Source organism: Archocentrus centrarchus, chromosome 8 (assembly GCF_007364275.1).
Source record: "Archocentrus centrarchus isolate MPI-CPG fArcCen1 chromosome 8, fArcCen1, whole genome shotgun sequence".
NCBI classification, from domain to species: Eukaryota; Metazoa; Chordata; class Actinopteri; order Cichliformes; family Cichlidae; genus Archocentrus; species Archocentrus centrarchus.
The window spans coordinates 22,173,493-22,191,985 of record NC_044353.1 but is presented as its reverse complement, the minus strand read 5'-3'; the positions used below and the strand labels follow the sequence as shown (position 1 = coordinate 22,191,985).

The 18,493-nt window shown below is 41.8% G+C and overlaps 1 protein-coding gene across 1 annotated transcript; it reads right to left on the bottom strand.

The window, feature by feature from the left end:
• Nucleotides 1-4,752: 4,752 nt before the first annotated feature.
• cdc42ep4a (CDC42 effector protein (Rho GTPase binding) 4a) lies at nucleotides 4,753-17,236 on the bottom strand. Its single transcript, XM_030734851.1, has 2 exons — nucleotides 17,010-17,236; nucleotides 4,753-7,824 (listed from the first exon to the last, which is right to left on the bottom strand). The coding sequence occupies exon 2, from the start codon at nucleotides 7,690-7,692 to the stop codon at nucleotides 6,637-6,639; it is 1,056 nt and encodes a 351-aa protein (XP_030590711.1). The 5' UTR covers nucleotides 7,693-7,824; nucleotides 17,010-17,236; the 3' UTR covers nucleotides 4,753-6,636.
• Nucleotides 17,237-18,493: the final 1,257 nt, after the last annotated feature.

Genomic DNA, 18,493 nt, shown 5'->3' with positions numbered 1-18,493 from the left:
ATTGGAGTCTGTAATGGAAAGTCTGTCTGGTTGCCTCTGCCAGTGCTGATATTAGTGAGTGCAGTATGAAATGAACAGTGGGCTCTGTGTTTTGTAACTGCAGAAGCCTGAACACATCCTAATCCTACTCGACCAAGTGATGTGAATGAGAATTAGTTTAAATATCTTTCATCTTAGCTGGGAATTCAAACAGTTTTTGAAACAACACCATCGCTACTGAGCTGCATATTTTTCACTTTATTGGACAAAAAGAAGAAAAAAAAAGGAGGGGGGGCTGGGGTGGCATTAAACTTCAAAATCTGCTCATGTAGACTTTAATTTTGAAGTACAATGATTGATGTGGAGAGCTGGAATTACTTAGATGCTCATAAATGTGCTTAATGCAGGCTAGTAAATATTCAAAAGAACTTCAGATTGTTGAATAGAAGAGATTTTGAATGAATGAAATGTGGTGTATGAAAGGATGCACTTATTTCCAGATTAGCACCAGGCATTGATCTCTGTCTGCTCTTCAGTTCTCTCTGCCCTTGCTGTGAATAACTTAAACAACTATTACTCATTGTGTCAGGAGAGGGGGAAGATCAAATTGAAGAAGGACTGGAAGGTCAAAGTTTAAAGTTGGGCAACAGGAAGTGACCCTCCGTGGTCAATTTCCAGGTCAGTTTTTGCCCCACTGTGGGCACGCTGTCCCTAGCAAACAAGGGCTACATTGTGTGGACACGCTGCCTCTGTGGAAATGGCGCCAGGTCTCACTGCGGGATCAACACCTGAGGCCTTGTTTTATCAGTTGTGGGTTCCCAGATGAATGAAGAAAAACCCGTTTTTTTTCTATATGTAAATCCATTAACTCTGTATTTAAAGAATCTAATGAATAGCAAATGTGTTATTTTGCCAATAACAGTCCAAAATTCTATGTGTGAAAGGTTTACATTTGAGAGAGACCTAATGCGTGGGTGTCTGGAGTTGAGGTATATAGAATGCTCGCCTTCCTTCAGCTTCAACCAGCTGTGGATAAGCACCGTGAGGAAAACAGCCTCGGGCAGGAATGAGAGTGTAGAGATCAGCAGACCCTCCAGTCCTATCCATTGTGGTCATGGCTGAGTGCAGGCCAGGCCAGACCTCCAGGGGACACACATGGCTGCAGGACCTGTTCTCTGCAGCTGAGTGCGATGGGGTTAACACCGTACCACATAAACAGAAGCAAAAAATGGAAAATAAGAGTATGAATCATGTTTTCTATGCTGATGGCAAAAATTAGTCTTCTGTGTTCAAATTTAAGTACTACGTGGTGAATACAGAAAAAAAAAAAATTCAACCATTTATCCTTAGTGTTACATTGTTCCAGTTATTTGATTTTCAATTGACAGCAATAAAAGTGATAAAACTTTGTTGAACAAATGATCTACGTCTGCTAAATCTATGTTGACTTCAGGAAATGTGGTCCTGCTTAAGGGGGAAAAAAAAAACAAATTTTTACCATGAAGATTTGAGCCTGGTCCGAGGAGGCTATGACATAGTCTCCACATTTATAACGGAAACTGCTCGTTGCACAACAACTGGAGGAGAACGAAAGGGACAGAAGCTGCTTCCTTTAGAATAACTTTTCCATGTGAGGAAGCCATACCCACATTCTGACAAATTCACAAAAATCCCTGGGCAGGAAAGCTGCACTGACATTTGGAGTACGGTCTAATCTTTCACAGTCTTCAGCTATGGCATCTGAGGCGCTTTACGGCAAGGTCACCAGAGATGTTTTGCATCCTCTGTACTCCTCCCCCCACCACGTGCGTGTGTGGTCTCCTGCTGCTGGAGAGCTGGGTTTTACAGGTCAAGAGGTCAATACTGGGTACTGGAGTGTTTATCTTAGCAGCTCCTGTTAACACCAATATCCACAGTACTACATCTCACTCTCCTAAAGGAATAACTCTTTTTTTGTTTTTGTTAATACAGAGATATTCACGATAATAATTATGATTATAATTCTATACATACTTTAAGGGCAGGTCTTTTCAGTGGGGTTTAGTCCACCCTTCTGCACACCATGCATACATTAGCTCAGAGATGTGTGTATCAAAGCATGGGAAAGGATGTCTGGATTCCATCCAGTGTTTTTTTTTTATTCTTGCTACCAACCACAAACATACAGTTGGGGCTTTTCAACTCTGGCACTCGTCTTCCACTTGTGTTCCAGCAAACATCTCCACACAGTCTCTCATACACACAGCACACCAACACACTCACCGAACCTCTCCCCCTCTGAGCACAGTTACACTGGAGAAACGGCAGTTTGTTTATGACCTATTCAAAAAAAAAAACGGAGTTGCGAAATGCTGCTGCAGATATGAAAGAAAATGCTCTAGCTTTTTGGGGAGTGCTCTGGAATTTGTGTGTGTGTGTGTGTGTGTGTGTGTGTGTGTGTGTGTGAAGGGGGGGGGGGGGGGGCAGTATATGGAGGATTTCATATTCTGTTCCTATTTTCCCCCATCCCCCCATTTTTTTGCTTCCCCTCTCTCTCTCGCCTTCACCCCCCAGCCCACCCCTCCCCTTCCTTAGCCCCCTTCACCAGCAGGTTGTTTAATACTTTCCAGATTTCAGCATGCCTTCAGCCTCCTGGAAGAGTTGCAAGTCTGCTGATGGAATTTGGCAGAAAAAGGTTGAGTCCAAGCAGGGGCTCCTAAACCTAATAAACCTAAAGGCGATGAGCGCCTCCCATTGGTGGCTCAAGTAAAAAAATACAGTTCTCAAAGAAAGTTGGAAACGAAAGGGAAATGACATTTGACAGCCTCCGAAGCAGATGAGAAACTACATAATGGGTGTTTGAGAGAGTGTAACAGCTGCAAGGCAAGCCTCAAATTACAACGATTTTCTATGGGGAAGGGAGGTGGCTTAAGCCCCCTGAACAAATCAGCAGTCTCCAGTGTGGGACAGTTGTCTTCACGTCCAAAAGATTTTAAAAAATATATTCTTTTTGGACATTTACATACATTTTAAAGCTAAGTGCAACAGCAGCCAATATGTTCTTGGGTTTGCATTGAAACCCAAGTATTGATAAGATCAATTTAAAAACCCAAAGTCAAATCAGCCTTTACCCTGACACACCCATTACTACAGTACATGTGAGCTTTGAGCTGCCATTAGATGGCAGTAAATAACCATTACAACCATTAGATGGCAGTAAACAACAGCTTTCGTGCTTATAGCAGTGAGCCCCATAAGAATGATAAAACAGATGAGTAACAAATTAAAGGAAAAACCTGAGCTCTTGACCCTACAGTGAGGCAATCTGGGGGCTCCATTATACTGTGGAGACACAAAGCAGGCATCATTTGGGTACATCTGTCCACTTTGAGAGAGAGGTCTCCTCAAAATGATGCACCTTTATCCTGTGATGAAATATTTCTCTCCTAATGCGAGTGGCCTATTTTGAGCTGAAAAGGCCCCAATCCATCAACCATGGGGGTGGGGGTGGGGGTGGGGAGGTGGCACTGAATGGCTTGAGGAGTATCAAAATGTGAAACATGAGCCATTGCCTGTGCTGTAATTGTTTTTTTGTTTTTTTTTAAATGATGCTAGATAAAGCTCTCCATCACCAAAACACCAAATGAATGATTACCTATCAAAAGGATGAGGTTTCATCCCTCCAGTGGATTTCCAGAGACTTGAAGAATCAGTGCTAAGGTACACTGAAGTGCTTCCTGGTGGTCCCCCCCCAAACATCACTCTTGTGTGATTTTCCATTTACTGTCACCCATTTGTATAATTCAGTTATAGAGAACGATTAAAATGAAGATTTTCAGAATCAAATGCCAAAGTGGTACACAGGGAAGATTTAGCCTTTCTCAAAGAAAAATCCTAACAATCTGAGCGAAGAATAATGACTTTATAAAGGCAGAGAAAAGAAGGATCAATACCACTACTGGTTTGTATTGACCACAACAATCAATATAAATGGGCTGGTTTACCACAAGTGTAAGAATAATGACTTTTTCTAGCCCTCCGGCAGATTGGACACTGGCATAATGTGACTATGAAAAACTCAAAGTGGAAAGAGATTAAACATTCCCTGAAGTGGAGATGAAAGACTCAATGGAAATGAGCCACCAAAGAGAAATGGCGCACTGTTTTCAGAATGCAGTTTCAATGCAGAGGGATGCAGGACAGGACCTTGAACTGTCTACAGTGTGAGTTAACAAAACAGTGCACTGGATTTTGGCCCGGACTGTGAGGGGGCTCACTGGGGCATGCAAAGCCAAAGCATTGCCCTTAAAATCAAAAGTGACAGAGCAGTTTTGAGTCAGCAATGATGAACAGGATCCCGGTCTCAGGTGAGTACAAAGCTCATCCATCCTCCAATCACCAGGGTGAGAGAAATTACCAGTCATCGCCGTTTTGTCAGTGCAGCTCTCCTCGATGATAAACCTTTCGTCCCGAATCCATCGTTCACCTGTCTCCCATCTGCAGAGTTTTCAAAATGATTTACTTTTTAAAATAAGCCTTAAAGTTAAGATGCTTCTCTCTCCCACATGCACTCAACATTTTCAGCTTATATATTTAAGAAAAGTGCCCAACTAAGGGCAATAAGGTCTCAATTGCTTCCTTCCTTCCTCTGCTGGGAGAGATAGTGAATAGCGGCAGGAAACAGGAGACACTTAAGGAATTCCTTTGTTAATGCTGCTGAGTGGGCCGCACTCAACACACATTGCTTTCTGATTTACTCACATAAAACAATCAAATATGAAACAGTGGAGGTATTCAAGCTTTTATTGAAAAATATAGGTTATTTTGAGTAGTACAGAAACAAAAAAAGCTGTAAATATACAGAGAAGACAAAAATAAGGTGTAATAACATACAGAAAACAGACAACTTCTCATTCACACTTAACATTTGGATTTACTCGCATATATTGCGGCGCGTGAGTGAAATATATTCACTTATGCAAGCTCTTCTATTTCCTTTTCTTACAGGATATCACATCTAATAGCACTTATCTTCATCTTAATTTGCATGCCAAAACTTGCACAGTGAATACTGGTACAGAGAAGGAAGTGAAATGTATGTGGCAGACTCTCCCAAAAATCACAATTTGGCACATCTGTCAGTTTCAGTTAAGGCAGTGGAATCAATCAGCCCAACTAAGCCTCAATACTTCTGGCCGCAGCTTTTAATGATGCAAGAAAGGCAGTCGAGGTGCAATGACTATGCAACTTGCACAAAAATAACAATCTTTTCTTAATGCTCTTGCATCCATTGCTGGCTGTGTCTCTCCCCGCCATCCACTCTCCAAGCACACATAACAAAAATGGCAGAGATTTGTATTTTTTTTTTAAACAAATATTATAGAAAACAAGTTTTTAAACACTAAATACTAGTAGTGTCTGATTTAATTGTGCCTGCTGGTACACGCAATTTGCGAGTCACAGACAGTGAAGCCCTACTCATATGTAGTGGTGAAAATGGTTTATACATAAAAGGTAGTCCCTTGAGTTATGAAAATCTTCTACACAGATCAGTTGCACGGCTGCAGTTGCTCGGATGTGCCGAAAAAAAAGGAAGGAAGTGGTTATCAGACATTATTCAGTTTCAAGTCGAACTTGACATAAGTAAAAAGGAAGAAAGTCAGTTTGTGTTAGTTAATGGAAATTATCAGAAAAATGTTTGTCCATTGGGTGGAAAAAAAAAAAAAAGATATAAAAAGGCAACTAAAAGTGTGTCACACTACTTTTCCCACTTCTGGTTTCCTGTAGTAACACCTTGCTATGTTGTCAGTTTAGCCCAGTACATCTCCATTACCTTAATTTCCCTGTTTTTCTCCAATTTACTGAGTCTAAGTCTATGTGAAACTCAATGAATTACCAAAAAAAGGAGACAATTTTGGTATGGGCTTTGCAGTCTAGCTTTACAGCAGGAAATGGTGGCCTTTGAGCAGTCTCACAAGGACCCTGAAATATGTAAGTTAGACCAAGGGAGGGAAGAAAAAAAAAATCTGATAGATCTATGGTGCTACTATAATATTTTCAGATGAAAGAGGCTCAGTATAGGGCCTCACACACCAGTGACAACCACAGCTCCCTTTATTGTGACAAGACACCCACCAGTGATCCTGTTGTGACAGAGGCCTTCTGTTCAGCTCAGGCCTCATGATGTCCCACAGCCAGAGTGAAGAAAAGAGGCGAACCAAATGAAAAAAGCACATGTGACACGTCAAGTGAGAGGAGAGAGGCAGAGAGAAAGGCTGAGCTGAGTTTTACTTGTGGAAAGTGTTTTTCCTACAAAGTTCCTTTCTAACCACTACTCCCTGCTTACTTCTGGAATGTTCCATATTCAGAAAGTGTCTTCCCTACCATGTCAGTTCCCTCAGTGTTCAAAAGGGAGGCACAGATTGACAGAAAAAGAGTGCAGGGTAAGGCTGTCTGACAGATGATGTTTGGGCACATCCTAAAGGAGTAGTCACAGTTTCTTTGTAGCCCTATAAATGGAGAAATCCTCCATCTTCTTCACAGTCCCATTCGCACAGTTCCTGACTACAGTATCGTCTACCCATTTAACTGCAAATCCACACTGTCAAAGGACTTGCCAGTTTCACATAAACCACCTCCACAGCTTGTTCACCCCCCCCCTAAGTAGACTTTGGACTCTTATACATGAATCTCATCATCTTCATCCTCCAAGAAAGAGGAAAAGTTGCTCTCCTCCTCTGGCGGGGCACTGAAGGTGGCGCTGTCTGTATCTCCTGCATACATCTGGCTGCTAGGTTTCTCATCCAGAGCAGCAGATCCAGAACTGGACATAGAGCAGCTGTCTAGGTGCTGCAAATGTTTGGGGCGTATCTCAGGAGTGTACTCTGGAGTGTAAGGCCCTCCATCCTCGGGCCTCAGATCATCAGAGCTGGCTGGAAGCATAGAGGCCTGCTGCTGCAGCTCTGCTGTTTCTTTGTCTGCCTCCACCTGCTCCTTTGCATCTTCGTCTTTTACACTCTCGATGTAAACCTCTTCCTCACCATGGGCACTGAGCAGTGGTGAGGTGCGGCCCTCGCTACTTTTGCCCTCCTCATAACCAAGATCATCATCCTCCTTCTCCATCACACCGAGGATTTCACCCAGCATGGAGGGTCCCAGGTCAACGTGAAATGACATAACTGACACTGCATGCTTCATTCCACCTCCATAGTGAAGAGAGCTCTCTGGCAGCTCAGTAAGCTCACCAAAGCTTCGTTCCTCCAGCTCTAAAACATGAGTAGCTGCAACTGCACCTCTCCCATCCAACTCACTGTGCTGCTTCAGCGGACTTGAAGACAAACTCTTTGCCACAATGCTGTCTTCTCTGTCTTCATCATTGAGAAAGGGCAGAGACATGGCGTTTTTTACATAAGTGGGTGATCCTCCAGGGACCAGTAGGGTGTTATCTTTCTGCTGGTCCACTCTGTTCACTGACTGGGAGCGCTTGCTGCTCCTAAAGGTGCGTGACAAGAGTCCAGGTCGAGGAGAGCGGGGAAAGGATGTGGACTCTGGAGGGGGTTCCCCTGAGCGTGTGCTGAGAAAAGAGGTGTCACCAAAAGCATCACCGCTGCGGCCTACATGCATGGTGTGGCGAAAGTCACCCAGAGGAGCACTGATCATCTCCCTGGTCAGGTCCATACGGGAGCGACGCTTGGTCTGGGACGAGGATGCCACCAACTGTTTCAAGATTGGCATGGTGGCTGATTAAGTGTTTGTTTTGCTGTGCAATAAGAGATAGCTGGGCAGCAGCTAGAATCTTTGGGAGAGTCTTTGTTTGAAATCTTGGAATTAATATTGATGGTCCTTAAATCCAGTCAGCCAGGGAACCTGAAAAAGAAAAGACAAACATCAAGTAAACATATTCTCATCAAAATACTGTGTGTTTACTTACTTTGACAGTCAAAAAATAAACCCTGCTAATTCAAACTACTTCAAAAAGTGCCCACTCAAACAAATACTGACTTGGATCAAACGCAACAAAGCAAATAAATAAATGAATGAAATGTATAGAAATCTATACAGTCCGACTACAGCACAGACGTTACATTATGTTGCTAAGAAATTTAGCATTCAGCTCTTTAATTCCATGAAAAGGAAAAAGAAAACATTTGAAGGAATTCCAAATGTTCCACTAATTGCAAGAGCTGAAGCTATCAATTATGCAGCTCTATAATGATAAGCAGAACTCTTCAAAAAAATCTCTGTGAAAATAACCTCTAAAATACACTGGAAAAAATGAGATCACAGGATTTTATTTAAACAGTATTATAACTGAGAGCAAAACAACCAGCCACAGACCAACATGAATCAAAGCAAGATAGCTGAGGGCTGCCAGATTTTTGCAAAGTATAACTTCACTGCATGACCAAAACCTTATCTTCTAGTAACAAAAAGTCACTTATACATGCATCAAAAACAATGATACCCCTGTCATCTAACTATAGAGATGGATTATCACAACAGAGAAATGACAGAAAGTATTCCCCATCTATCTTCTTCTTAGGCAACAGCGTTTAAGCCCCTAGAGGTTTGTGACAGCTGTCAGAAAATGTGTTTCTACATTATTGAGAGCTCAGACAGAGGAAACCCCGCCACAGGCTGCCAGCCAGACACCGCTGCTTTGTCAGGTGATGCACTGGAGGCCAGGAGCAGGGTGTCTCATTAACCATCTATCCCATAATATAAAATACACATGAAAAGAGCACTCTCATGGTGGCCTACAAAGTGAAGTGCAAGCGGTTTCTACATAAAGACATCAAAAACAGATGCACGACTGACTTGTGGATGGAAAAATCTCTGTGGTTGTGCATACGCATGCCTGAAGAAAAGATTTACCTTGCCGCCTTAAGCATGTATCTCTCTGGCTTGATCACAATGCCTTTTTCTTTGTTTACTCACTCTAACACAGGAAGATGAACACTCAAATGTTGACTTTTACTGTCTTAAAAGCAAGCCTTTAAAACATATTTAAGTCACAGCTGTTTATACTTGAAGTGATTTTAGCTATTTCAAGTGGCACGCTTTTGAGTGCATTGACCTCATTCTTCTGCCCCCCCCCCGTCTGCCAGCTGAGCCTCTTCTTGTCTTCCTGTTAATGCCCTCACCTGCTTTGGTTTCCATAGAAACACCCTCCCGAGTGCAAACGACAGCATTTCCTGTCAGAGGTCACAGGAAGCTTCAGGCTTCAAACGCAACGTATGGCCTTATGTCAGCCATGGAGTTTACTTCACTCAGCTCATGTTATTACTTTCTATTGGCCAAAATGGAAATTGATTAAAACACAGAAATATTCCAGTGCTGCAGATAACAAAAAAACAAGCTAGATAAACCAGAGGCTGCGATGCAATGACAAAACTTTCCATGAACTCTGAACGATTTTAACAAGATACATAAACAAGGTCACTTTTTTGTTGAAATATGTTTATTATTGTAGCTGCCTGTTCTGATTTGTTTCAGGGAAATAATGAAGGCCAAATATTCACACCCAGCCAAAATAACAGCATTTTTTTTCCTGACTAGTTGCTCCTGGGTGGCATAAACATGGAAAGAAGAAAAAAAAAAATACAGTGGTTTAAAAAAAAAAAAAAAAGCGGAGATACTAAAAGCCTCCCTCCCACTTCTCTATATCACCCTCTAGGCCAGGATCAGGCTGAAAAGCTCTATGCCGCCCATTGCAGGGATATGGGAGCAGAAACTTGCTATAGACCACCACACACTGCTTCCAGACAGACTTCTCTTTGTCAGCTTAATCTAAACTACATCATACCAGAAAACTTTGCAGTTCCACATTTGCATCAAACCAGACACCAACTCTATATTTATAGCTTTATCATATTTGTGGAAGTGCATGCACGCACGAGTAGGGCGAGATATAAATGAAAAAGTAGGAAAGGGCCTGAGAAGACAGCAGCTAGCGTGGGAACCATTGGATCACAGCAACAGGGGTCAAGGGTGGGGGGGGGCTTTATAAACAGGCTTTCACAACACTCACGGTCTAACTGCAACAGAGTCCATTGGAGATGCAAAATGTGGGACAGGAACAGGCCTGGCAAGCAAATGAAGCACATCTGTATCATTTCAGTTTGACAGTGAAGCTTCTTACAACCAGCACAGACTGAACAGATATGTGTAGATTAGGAGGTTGACTTGACCTGCTTTGATGTGGTGTTTTTTTTTTAGCTGCTAAGTAAAAAGCAGCAGTACATGCATGCATGCATGCACAACACATGCATAACCACAACTACACTGGGAATATTTCCAAACAGTTGCAGCGCTTCTCCACGTTTTCAGTGATCTCACATTGTTTTTCATAAATAAACCTATTTTGTCAGATGTATTTATGCTATGGAGATGTTCCATGCTATGGGGGAAAAAAAAAAAAAAAAAAAAAAAATCTCTCAGCCCCACTGAGGAAAAAAAGGGCAAAAATCTGTTGTTTTATTTCTACAATGGTGTCAGAAGGACAGTGCTAAATGATACAGTAACCTCAACAACACTGGAGTCATTTCTGACAGCTAGACAAGTTGTACACTGGAGGAAGTGGGTGGGGGAAAAGTAGCTGCAAGCTTAACCTACGAGTCAAAATTCACTGAGATAATTAACCTGCATCCATTAAGTTTCTACAGCTAACCTTATACGAACATAACTTCTCACTACTTGTCAATACTCTCACACTACGCCAATCAATACGGAAACACAAGAGATCACTCAGACACACGAGCCCACTTTCAAACATGAATTATGTTCCACTTCCAGAACTAAGTATTGATGTGTCTTCTTTGTGCTGTGTGCATTCTACTGTCTGGAAGTCGGAGGGGGCTGCTGCAGCACTGCTCTCTCTGTAAGCATCATTTGAAGTCACTGACCTGGACGGACAATTGAATGACCAGAAGGTGAACTGACATTAGGGGGAGGGAAGCAACATGCACTGTAAATTTGCGAGAAAAAAAAACAAAAAAAAAACATGAAGACTGCTCTGCCTGAAAAATACTCTGAATATGGTGCAATTTGTAAACATTCTGATTGCTTGTAAAAACCCTAATTTATTCCCAAATGTTTAAGTGCAACACCAGCAAGAGGTACACAGTTGTTCAGTAATAGGCTTGCGCAGACTCACACACATCCTAATTACGCAGACAAATGGCCTCTAAGTAGAGAGGTATCTGCCATGCAACTCAGTTAGCGGGCCTGAATATCTCATTTAGGAAGGAGCAGCCAAAGGACAAACAGTGGAAATCACATTATCTCTCAATCACACAAACGGGGGACAACAGACGTCAAGCTGATGATGCCCTCTGAGATAAATACAGCAATGAGAAAACATGCTGCTCTAATGAGAATTTACAAATAAAGCCCTTGTTCTTACGTGAAAGCCAAATTTAGCCGTTGCTTAAATGGTCCATTTGGTGCAATCAAAGAGACGTGCCATTTACGTGTGAGATTCAGAGTCGGTGCCCTAAAGCGTGTCTTTGGTGCCCTTATGCCCCATCACCACTTTCCCCCACGCAGCTCCAATACAGCAAGAAAGCTGAAAACTCATTTTGAGTGCGGGGAATCCTCCCTGGTCTACAGACCAAAGCAAATGTGAAATCTGTTAAGTATGAGTACGAAGAGGAAATACCAGACATGATAACAGAAATGATCACAATGAATAAGAATGAATAATATTTTTTTTTTTTTTTTTTTTTAAGTTTTCTTTTTTTGCAGTCAGCTCTATTTAAAACAAAACAAAAACAGATAGATATGGGGCTAAAATGGCAAATCAATATTTATTAATAAGCACTTTGCTGATACGTAGAAGAGAAGAGGGTTGTTTCAGTTCATCCAGTCTGACAATAAGCCGTTTTTCTCTGTTGCACATCATTTTGATCCAGACATTTTTTTTGGGGGGGGGGGGGGGGGGGGGGGGGTGCACATCAATGGCTGACCAACACAAGACAGTTGAGATCACCACCAGGCACTCCAGGAAACTCTAGAAAATGACAGCCCTAAATGGACATTGTAATCAAATCAGGAAATCACACATCCTAAGACAACCATTTTCCAGAAAATGGTGAATGCTGAAACATCAATAATCATTGGGAGCTGAATAAACATCAGCAATGCAGTTCCTCTGATATTAACACAGGGAAGAGAAGATAAAATGCCTGGTTCTGGTTTTTTTTTTTTTCTTCTCCTCTTCTGTGCCCACAAATACCTCACAAGCTGCTATGAGGAGGTATGTTATGCTAGTGTCACGCCTCGCCCAGCGGGGCACTCCGTTCTGTAGGGATCAAAGAACAACAGGTTTTTAGAGCCTTCCTGCTAATAAAAGCACCTGTAGGTTTTTGAATTGGTATTCGTGTTGTGAGTACTGAATCTGTTTCTATCCTTAGATCGTCAGTGAGAGGAATATTTGAGGCAAGTGGCTCAGGCTGCAAGAACAAAGCAACAAGAACATTTATCACTGTTAAAAACATAACACCGCATTGGGAAATGATCATGCTTAAGTTTACTAGAGAACAGGGCTGTGCCATGTTAAATCATCCAGGATAAGCATAAGATGGATGGATGGATGGATGGATGATTGTGATATATTTGCCATAGCAACACCAAACATTTATATTCCCTAGTGTGCACAACACGGTGGAAAAGCAGGACTTTAAACAACTGGTAGAAAATATTTTTCACTGTATTTATGAATATTTGGCAATATTGTGCAGCTCCTGATGAGTGACATGGTTAAGTTAGTTTAGTTATTGTTAAACTGCTGCTGCTTCCGCTGTTGGCACCTTGTTTCAATAGAAAATTAGGAGGCGTTTCATCAATGAGAGTAGCTCATTGGGAAAGTATAGAAAATACCCTTTACTTGTTTCCACTTACAAATGCTTTTGCCAGCAAGCATTGATAAAACGCTCAGTATTTTTTTTTCTATATTGTCATAAATATCTTTAGTGCAGTTTTTCTTGAAATATTGTGATATAATTTTGAGGCTATATGACCCATCCCTGCTAGTAAACCCATCACTAAAACAAACCTGAGGCGGGTTACTCTACCACAGATGTTCATATTTGACATGTGGGGTTAGCTAGACTTGAGACTTGTGGCTTAGTTTTGTTTAGATGGCAATCACCACGTGCCAGTGAGAAGCTTATATTGGACACATGGTTTCCTGCAAACCTATTTTATTTCACTTTATTTTTAAACATCACATTCACCACAAAACTTGTAGGTACCCTTTTCAACATAAGAAGCAAAAGTAGCTAGTACTGTATAGAACTACCTACATTTAAGAAGCAACATTTGAAACTTGAAAATGTCACTGTATTCACCAATAAGCTGACTATTCAAGTCCCTGCTATTTACAAGTAGAGCAAATCATCAAGCAGGAATAAGGAAAAGTGATGAAGACCAGAACAGAAGGCGACACCTCGACAGCCACTGGAAGGGTTTGTGGCAGAAAACAGGCGTGCTCGACGCGTACCAGCTGAACTCAGATACCCACGAGGGGATGACTTGTCTCTTTTACATTTACAACCAACACAGCCTCCAGACATGACACAGCATCTCTTTCTCTCCATCCTCCGCTGTGATCAAACTGACAGCTTCTATTACAGGCACAAACAGCGGATGGCAAACAATAATGCTGAAAAGTATTCTGTGGGTTATACGAGGCTGATAATCATTTTCATGGATCTACAATGCCTTTTTTTTTTTTTTATAGACAAACAATGTTATCCATCCCGGCTCAGCTATCATCTCTGATCAGAATAAAAAGTTACTATTGCACTACTGAAAATGGAGCCTGCATGGCTGGACATCAACGTCATCTGTGTACTGGGCATGCTATCTAAATACAAACAGAGGGTGGGAGGCACAACTTTGGCATTTTGAGTGTCTCCGAATTATTACAGGGAATGAACAGAAAGCAGGCTCACACTGGCAATATCAATGAGGGAGCATGCCAGACACAACCACTCAGCATTAAGCTAATACCTTTCCAACCCCCCCCCCCCCAAATTCTGTTCCAGCTGGATCTACAAGATCAACAACCAGTCTCAAGCAATTAATAACTGTCCCTTTCTGCATGCACGGAGAAATTTGAGCATCCTTAAAATGTGGATGCACACAGTTGCAAAACTGTAACTTAATTACCACTGAGATACATCACTGAAACCAGTATCCTCAAAACAGCAATTAACCAACAGCTTCCCAAAAGGACAGACTGGACATACATAGCTGCACATGATGGAGCCAGTTAATGAAGAAACACGTTGGAGGGTACATCCACAGGAAGGGTAGGGAGAAAATTAGGCAGTAAACCCTCCCATCACTCCGGAAATCTTTTCAGCCGGCCCTTCCTGACCACTCATAATGTAAACAGGGCTTTTCTCCATCATGCTGCATTACAGACACGAGTTGTTTGTTTGAACAGCCTATCTCCATCAACACTCCGTTTTAATAAGGGATGCAGGACATTGTGTGTGCAAAAGCAGACTCCAGATGCAGTATGTATCAGTGCAGGGAGAGCTTCAGGTCTCAGTGACTTTAATTATTTTAGAAAAGGATTACAACAGGATCTTCACCACACCAGGTAGCTGAGTCACAGCAGCTGATGACAGCTCTGGCCTCAGGCCCAGGTGTCTGTGTGGTGGGTGTTTTATGTGCTGCAGGAGAGCGAGTGGGGTTCTATTTTGAAGCATTTGGGAGGAAAACTGTTCTCCTCGATGGAAAGGAAGTCAGAAAAATGATGGGGTTGAGAGAATCTTGATTGAAAGTGCAGCGGAAAAGCAAAACAAAGCACAGGCTGGAGGGACGAAGAAGAACTTGTTTTACTAAAGAGGTTTTTAAATTTTATTTTAAGCACATCAAACAAGCTTGTGCATCGATGGTGTTCCTCTCGTGGACTATAAACATCATGCAAAAACTGCATTACAAATCAAATAAAAATGAGAGAATGTCCCTGATAAGATGACGACTGTCTCGGATCACATCTGGAGTCAAACATTACAAGTCCCCGTCATTGTCTTCTGCTACAATGACATCAACTCCATGCAATATTTGCATCCAGTAACAAGGAAACAGGATGACAGTACAGAATAAACATTTTCCTCATGCTGACAAACCCCAGCACAGAGGGCAACAAAGCACCACGCAGGATAGGACCAGAACACAATGCAGTCAAACAAAAGGCACAAAAACAAACACAGCATTCACACACTGTCATATGAGAAGCCCAAGGTTACAAAAAGGTAAGAGGCAGTGAACTAATGACTGTTGCCATATGGCAGAAGAGAAAGCCAAAATACATTTTAAGTACTGAGAGAGAGTTCAAATCCAAGTCTTTCCTGCACAGTAACCCAGATATTCCCTGCTACCATCCCCAGTGGAATTCCAGAAAAAAAAAGAAAAAGAAAAAAAAAAAAAAACAGTTTATATTGGTATTTCCTGGAATGCGAAGGGGCTGGACAGGACACACACAAAGCCTCAAATGAGCACACAAACTGCAGACATGTTCAAACATGGGTGCAGGACTATTTAGCCAGTACCCACTAATAACTGAGTTTCTTTCCAGCATTACCACAGTCGTATTTTGGAACCTCCACATTAAAAGTGAACAATTTTGCTTGCTTTTGTAAACAAACTTATTAGCAGGTTGCGCTTCCTGGGATGTGAGCCAACAAATGCTGTCTGCACTGTGCTGTGCATAATAACAGGGTGCTTGGCACCGGTGTCCAACAACACAAGGAGGAAGGATAACTTTCACCTTCAGGCACGAACCATCTCCTGCAGGCAATTAGACACCAACTTTGTAATTTATGAAACAGAACTCAGCAGGACTTGTGCAGGCTGGTTTAAAAAAAAAAAAAAAAATGTCACTTTGTCTGAAAGGCATTTCAGAGGCATTTTTTGGGGGTTTTGGGGGGGGCACTAAAGACAGCCGAAAACATGTAAATGCTGGCAACTATGTTTGCTTGTTTGCAGTGTCATCAACCTGACTCCATCACACTATGGCACAGTCTCACATCTCACAAAAAGGCCTTGTACAGCTTGAACAAGGCAGGTCAAATTTCCTAAACTTCCTCAAGAGCAGCGACCTCTGATAACATTATCTCTCCAAACGATTGCTGAGAGTTCTTATCAGAGCAGTGGTGATTGAGCGATAGCTTGGAGACCTGAGGCCCATTACCTCACACTGCCAGACAGTGAACTCATCAGATGCCATTTTTACCAGGAAAACTGAACAGCTACCAAGTAAACCGTGTATGATGACCTGGACAAAATGAACTGCATGTGGAGACAGAAATTGTATAATGTATGACCCCCCCCCAACCTTTATCTGATCATGCAAAAGCCACCTCCAACATTGAGAAAATATGCCAAATCACGTCCTTCTATCACAGTCCACTCCCTATAGAATTAGTTAACACAAGCATTTCAAAACGTTTTAAGAAAATCTGCATTTGTGCAACCATATTACTCCAGAACGCAGCCATCAAACACGTTGCTGGCCTATTTCTGACCATTTTTTGAAGTTTATCATCCGTTCTCTAAAAAAAAAAAAAAAAGGAAGTCTATGGGAGTTTTCATTTGTAGTAAAGTCAGAAGTTAAGCAAAGGAAACATAGTTTATAGATTTAGCTTCAAAGCATTCGCAGACAAACTAAAAACACGAATACATTTATAGTTTCTGAGATGCTGAAGACAAAATGGCTCGATTCTGTCGACAGCAAACCTCTCCACAAAGAAATGCTGTGGCGAGCAAATGAGTAACACTTCCACAGCACTTGATTCACTTTTGTGTTCACCGCTGATCGGTGAGGTTCGATCACATTACAATAGCGCGCTGATTCTGGGTGGGTCAAAGGCAGGAGAACAATAATAGGCCAGCGGAGCAAAAGCATGAGCAGCCCCGTGCGCTCAGGTGAACCAGCCGATAAAACGTCGGATAAAATGCATAAATGAACTGCACACACAGAGGAAAAGGTTCATTTTATGTTAAGTGCAAGTACAGATATTAAAGCACACCCTTACCGAGCATCCCCATTCATAAAAGCCGGGTGCTGCTCCACTTTTAGGCCCCCAGCGGACCAACAATGGGGGTGCGTTCATCAAACGAAACGCGATGTGAGGCGCTCAGATTGGTTCTTTCTACTCCAAACAACGCAGTCAGACCAGTGAGTGTAGCGCTTTTTTAGAGCAATATTACAGCTGCTGTCACAACATCCTTACAAACGCTGCTTCTACTCTGAAGCGCAATAACTCAGTACAATGCCTGCTGCGGTAGTGCGCTTGAACACGCCCTCTTTACTCGGCTCCTTAAAGACACAGGATGCCAGCATGAGGCCGCTCAGACTGGGGCGACACACTGACAGAAAAGAAACCTGGAAAATAATTTATTATAAAACTAATCAATAACATAATACTTAATAATTAGAGAATTAGATAATGTCATTTAAAGCCAATGTTGCCAGACCCAAGAATAAATCGAGCCTTTTAAGGATTTTATTATATTGCAAGGAGCAATAAGCTTTTATTTTTTGCATTCTTTCCAATATAGCACTATGTAATTTCCCAGTTACTTTAAGGTGAGCTTTATTCTGGCTTCCTTTCTTTTACACTTCCAGCCTAAGAATTGTAGTCAGAATAGTTACACATCCACACATTTTTCTCTGTGTGACGGCAGCAAAGACTTCATTGAGTGAATGAACCCTGTGATCTTGTGCATTGATCTTGTGTATTGACCTTGTGGCTGATAAGCTGACCTCGGTCAGTGTCCACTCATTAGTGACTTCTGTAATGCAAATAAGCAGAAATCTGCCAAGGTACACCCCAGGTTTTACCCTGAGCTCAAGAGAAAGGAATGCGTGAATAGTTGATAATTACTAAAGGACATGAGTCACTCTACCCAGAGAGGTGACTGTTCACTTCTGTCTTTCACAAGACATGTAGTGATGTAAGTCTGTCTTTCCATGCTGTTTTCCGAAACCGCAATGTTCTGCACTCAGCTGCGCATGCTGGTGTCCTTCACAAATATTTTAAAGTTTTTTCTGCCTTTGGCTTTTTTCCCAGGATCTGTTCTACCAGCTGATGAGAGAACATGGCTATTTATGATGAGAATATAACTGCACTGACGTCCTTTTCTGTTACTTTTTTTAATACCCCCATGCCACCAAATACTCAGTTTAACTGCTCTCTTCTTATGGATAATAAAAATTTAAGTGTAATCTTAAGCTGCTTGTTTCGCCATAACATGAGCTTTCACAGTGTTTCGATGTCTAATGTTCCTGTTTGTGCAAAATTATGCCTAAAAACAGTAACATGGTGACATTAAGGGGCTAATAACGTAACGATATTGAGCTAATCTGAATACATACCCTAATACAAGAAATGCAAGGATGATTCGGCATTACATGATAAATATCACTTTGACCTCCATTAATTTTCAATTGATTTTGCAATCATTAGAATGGCAGTAACCTGGAATGTGAAAACATTCAGCTCTAAATGTTGAAAAT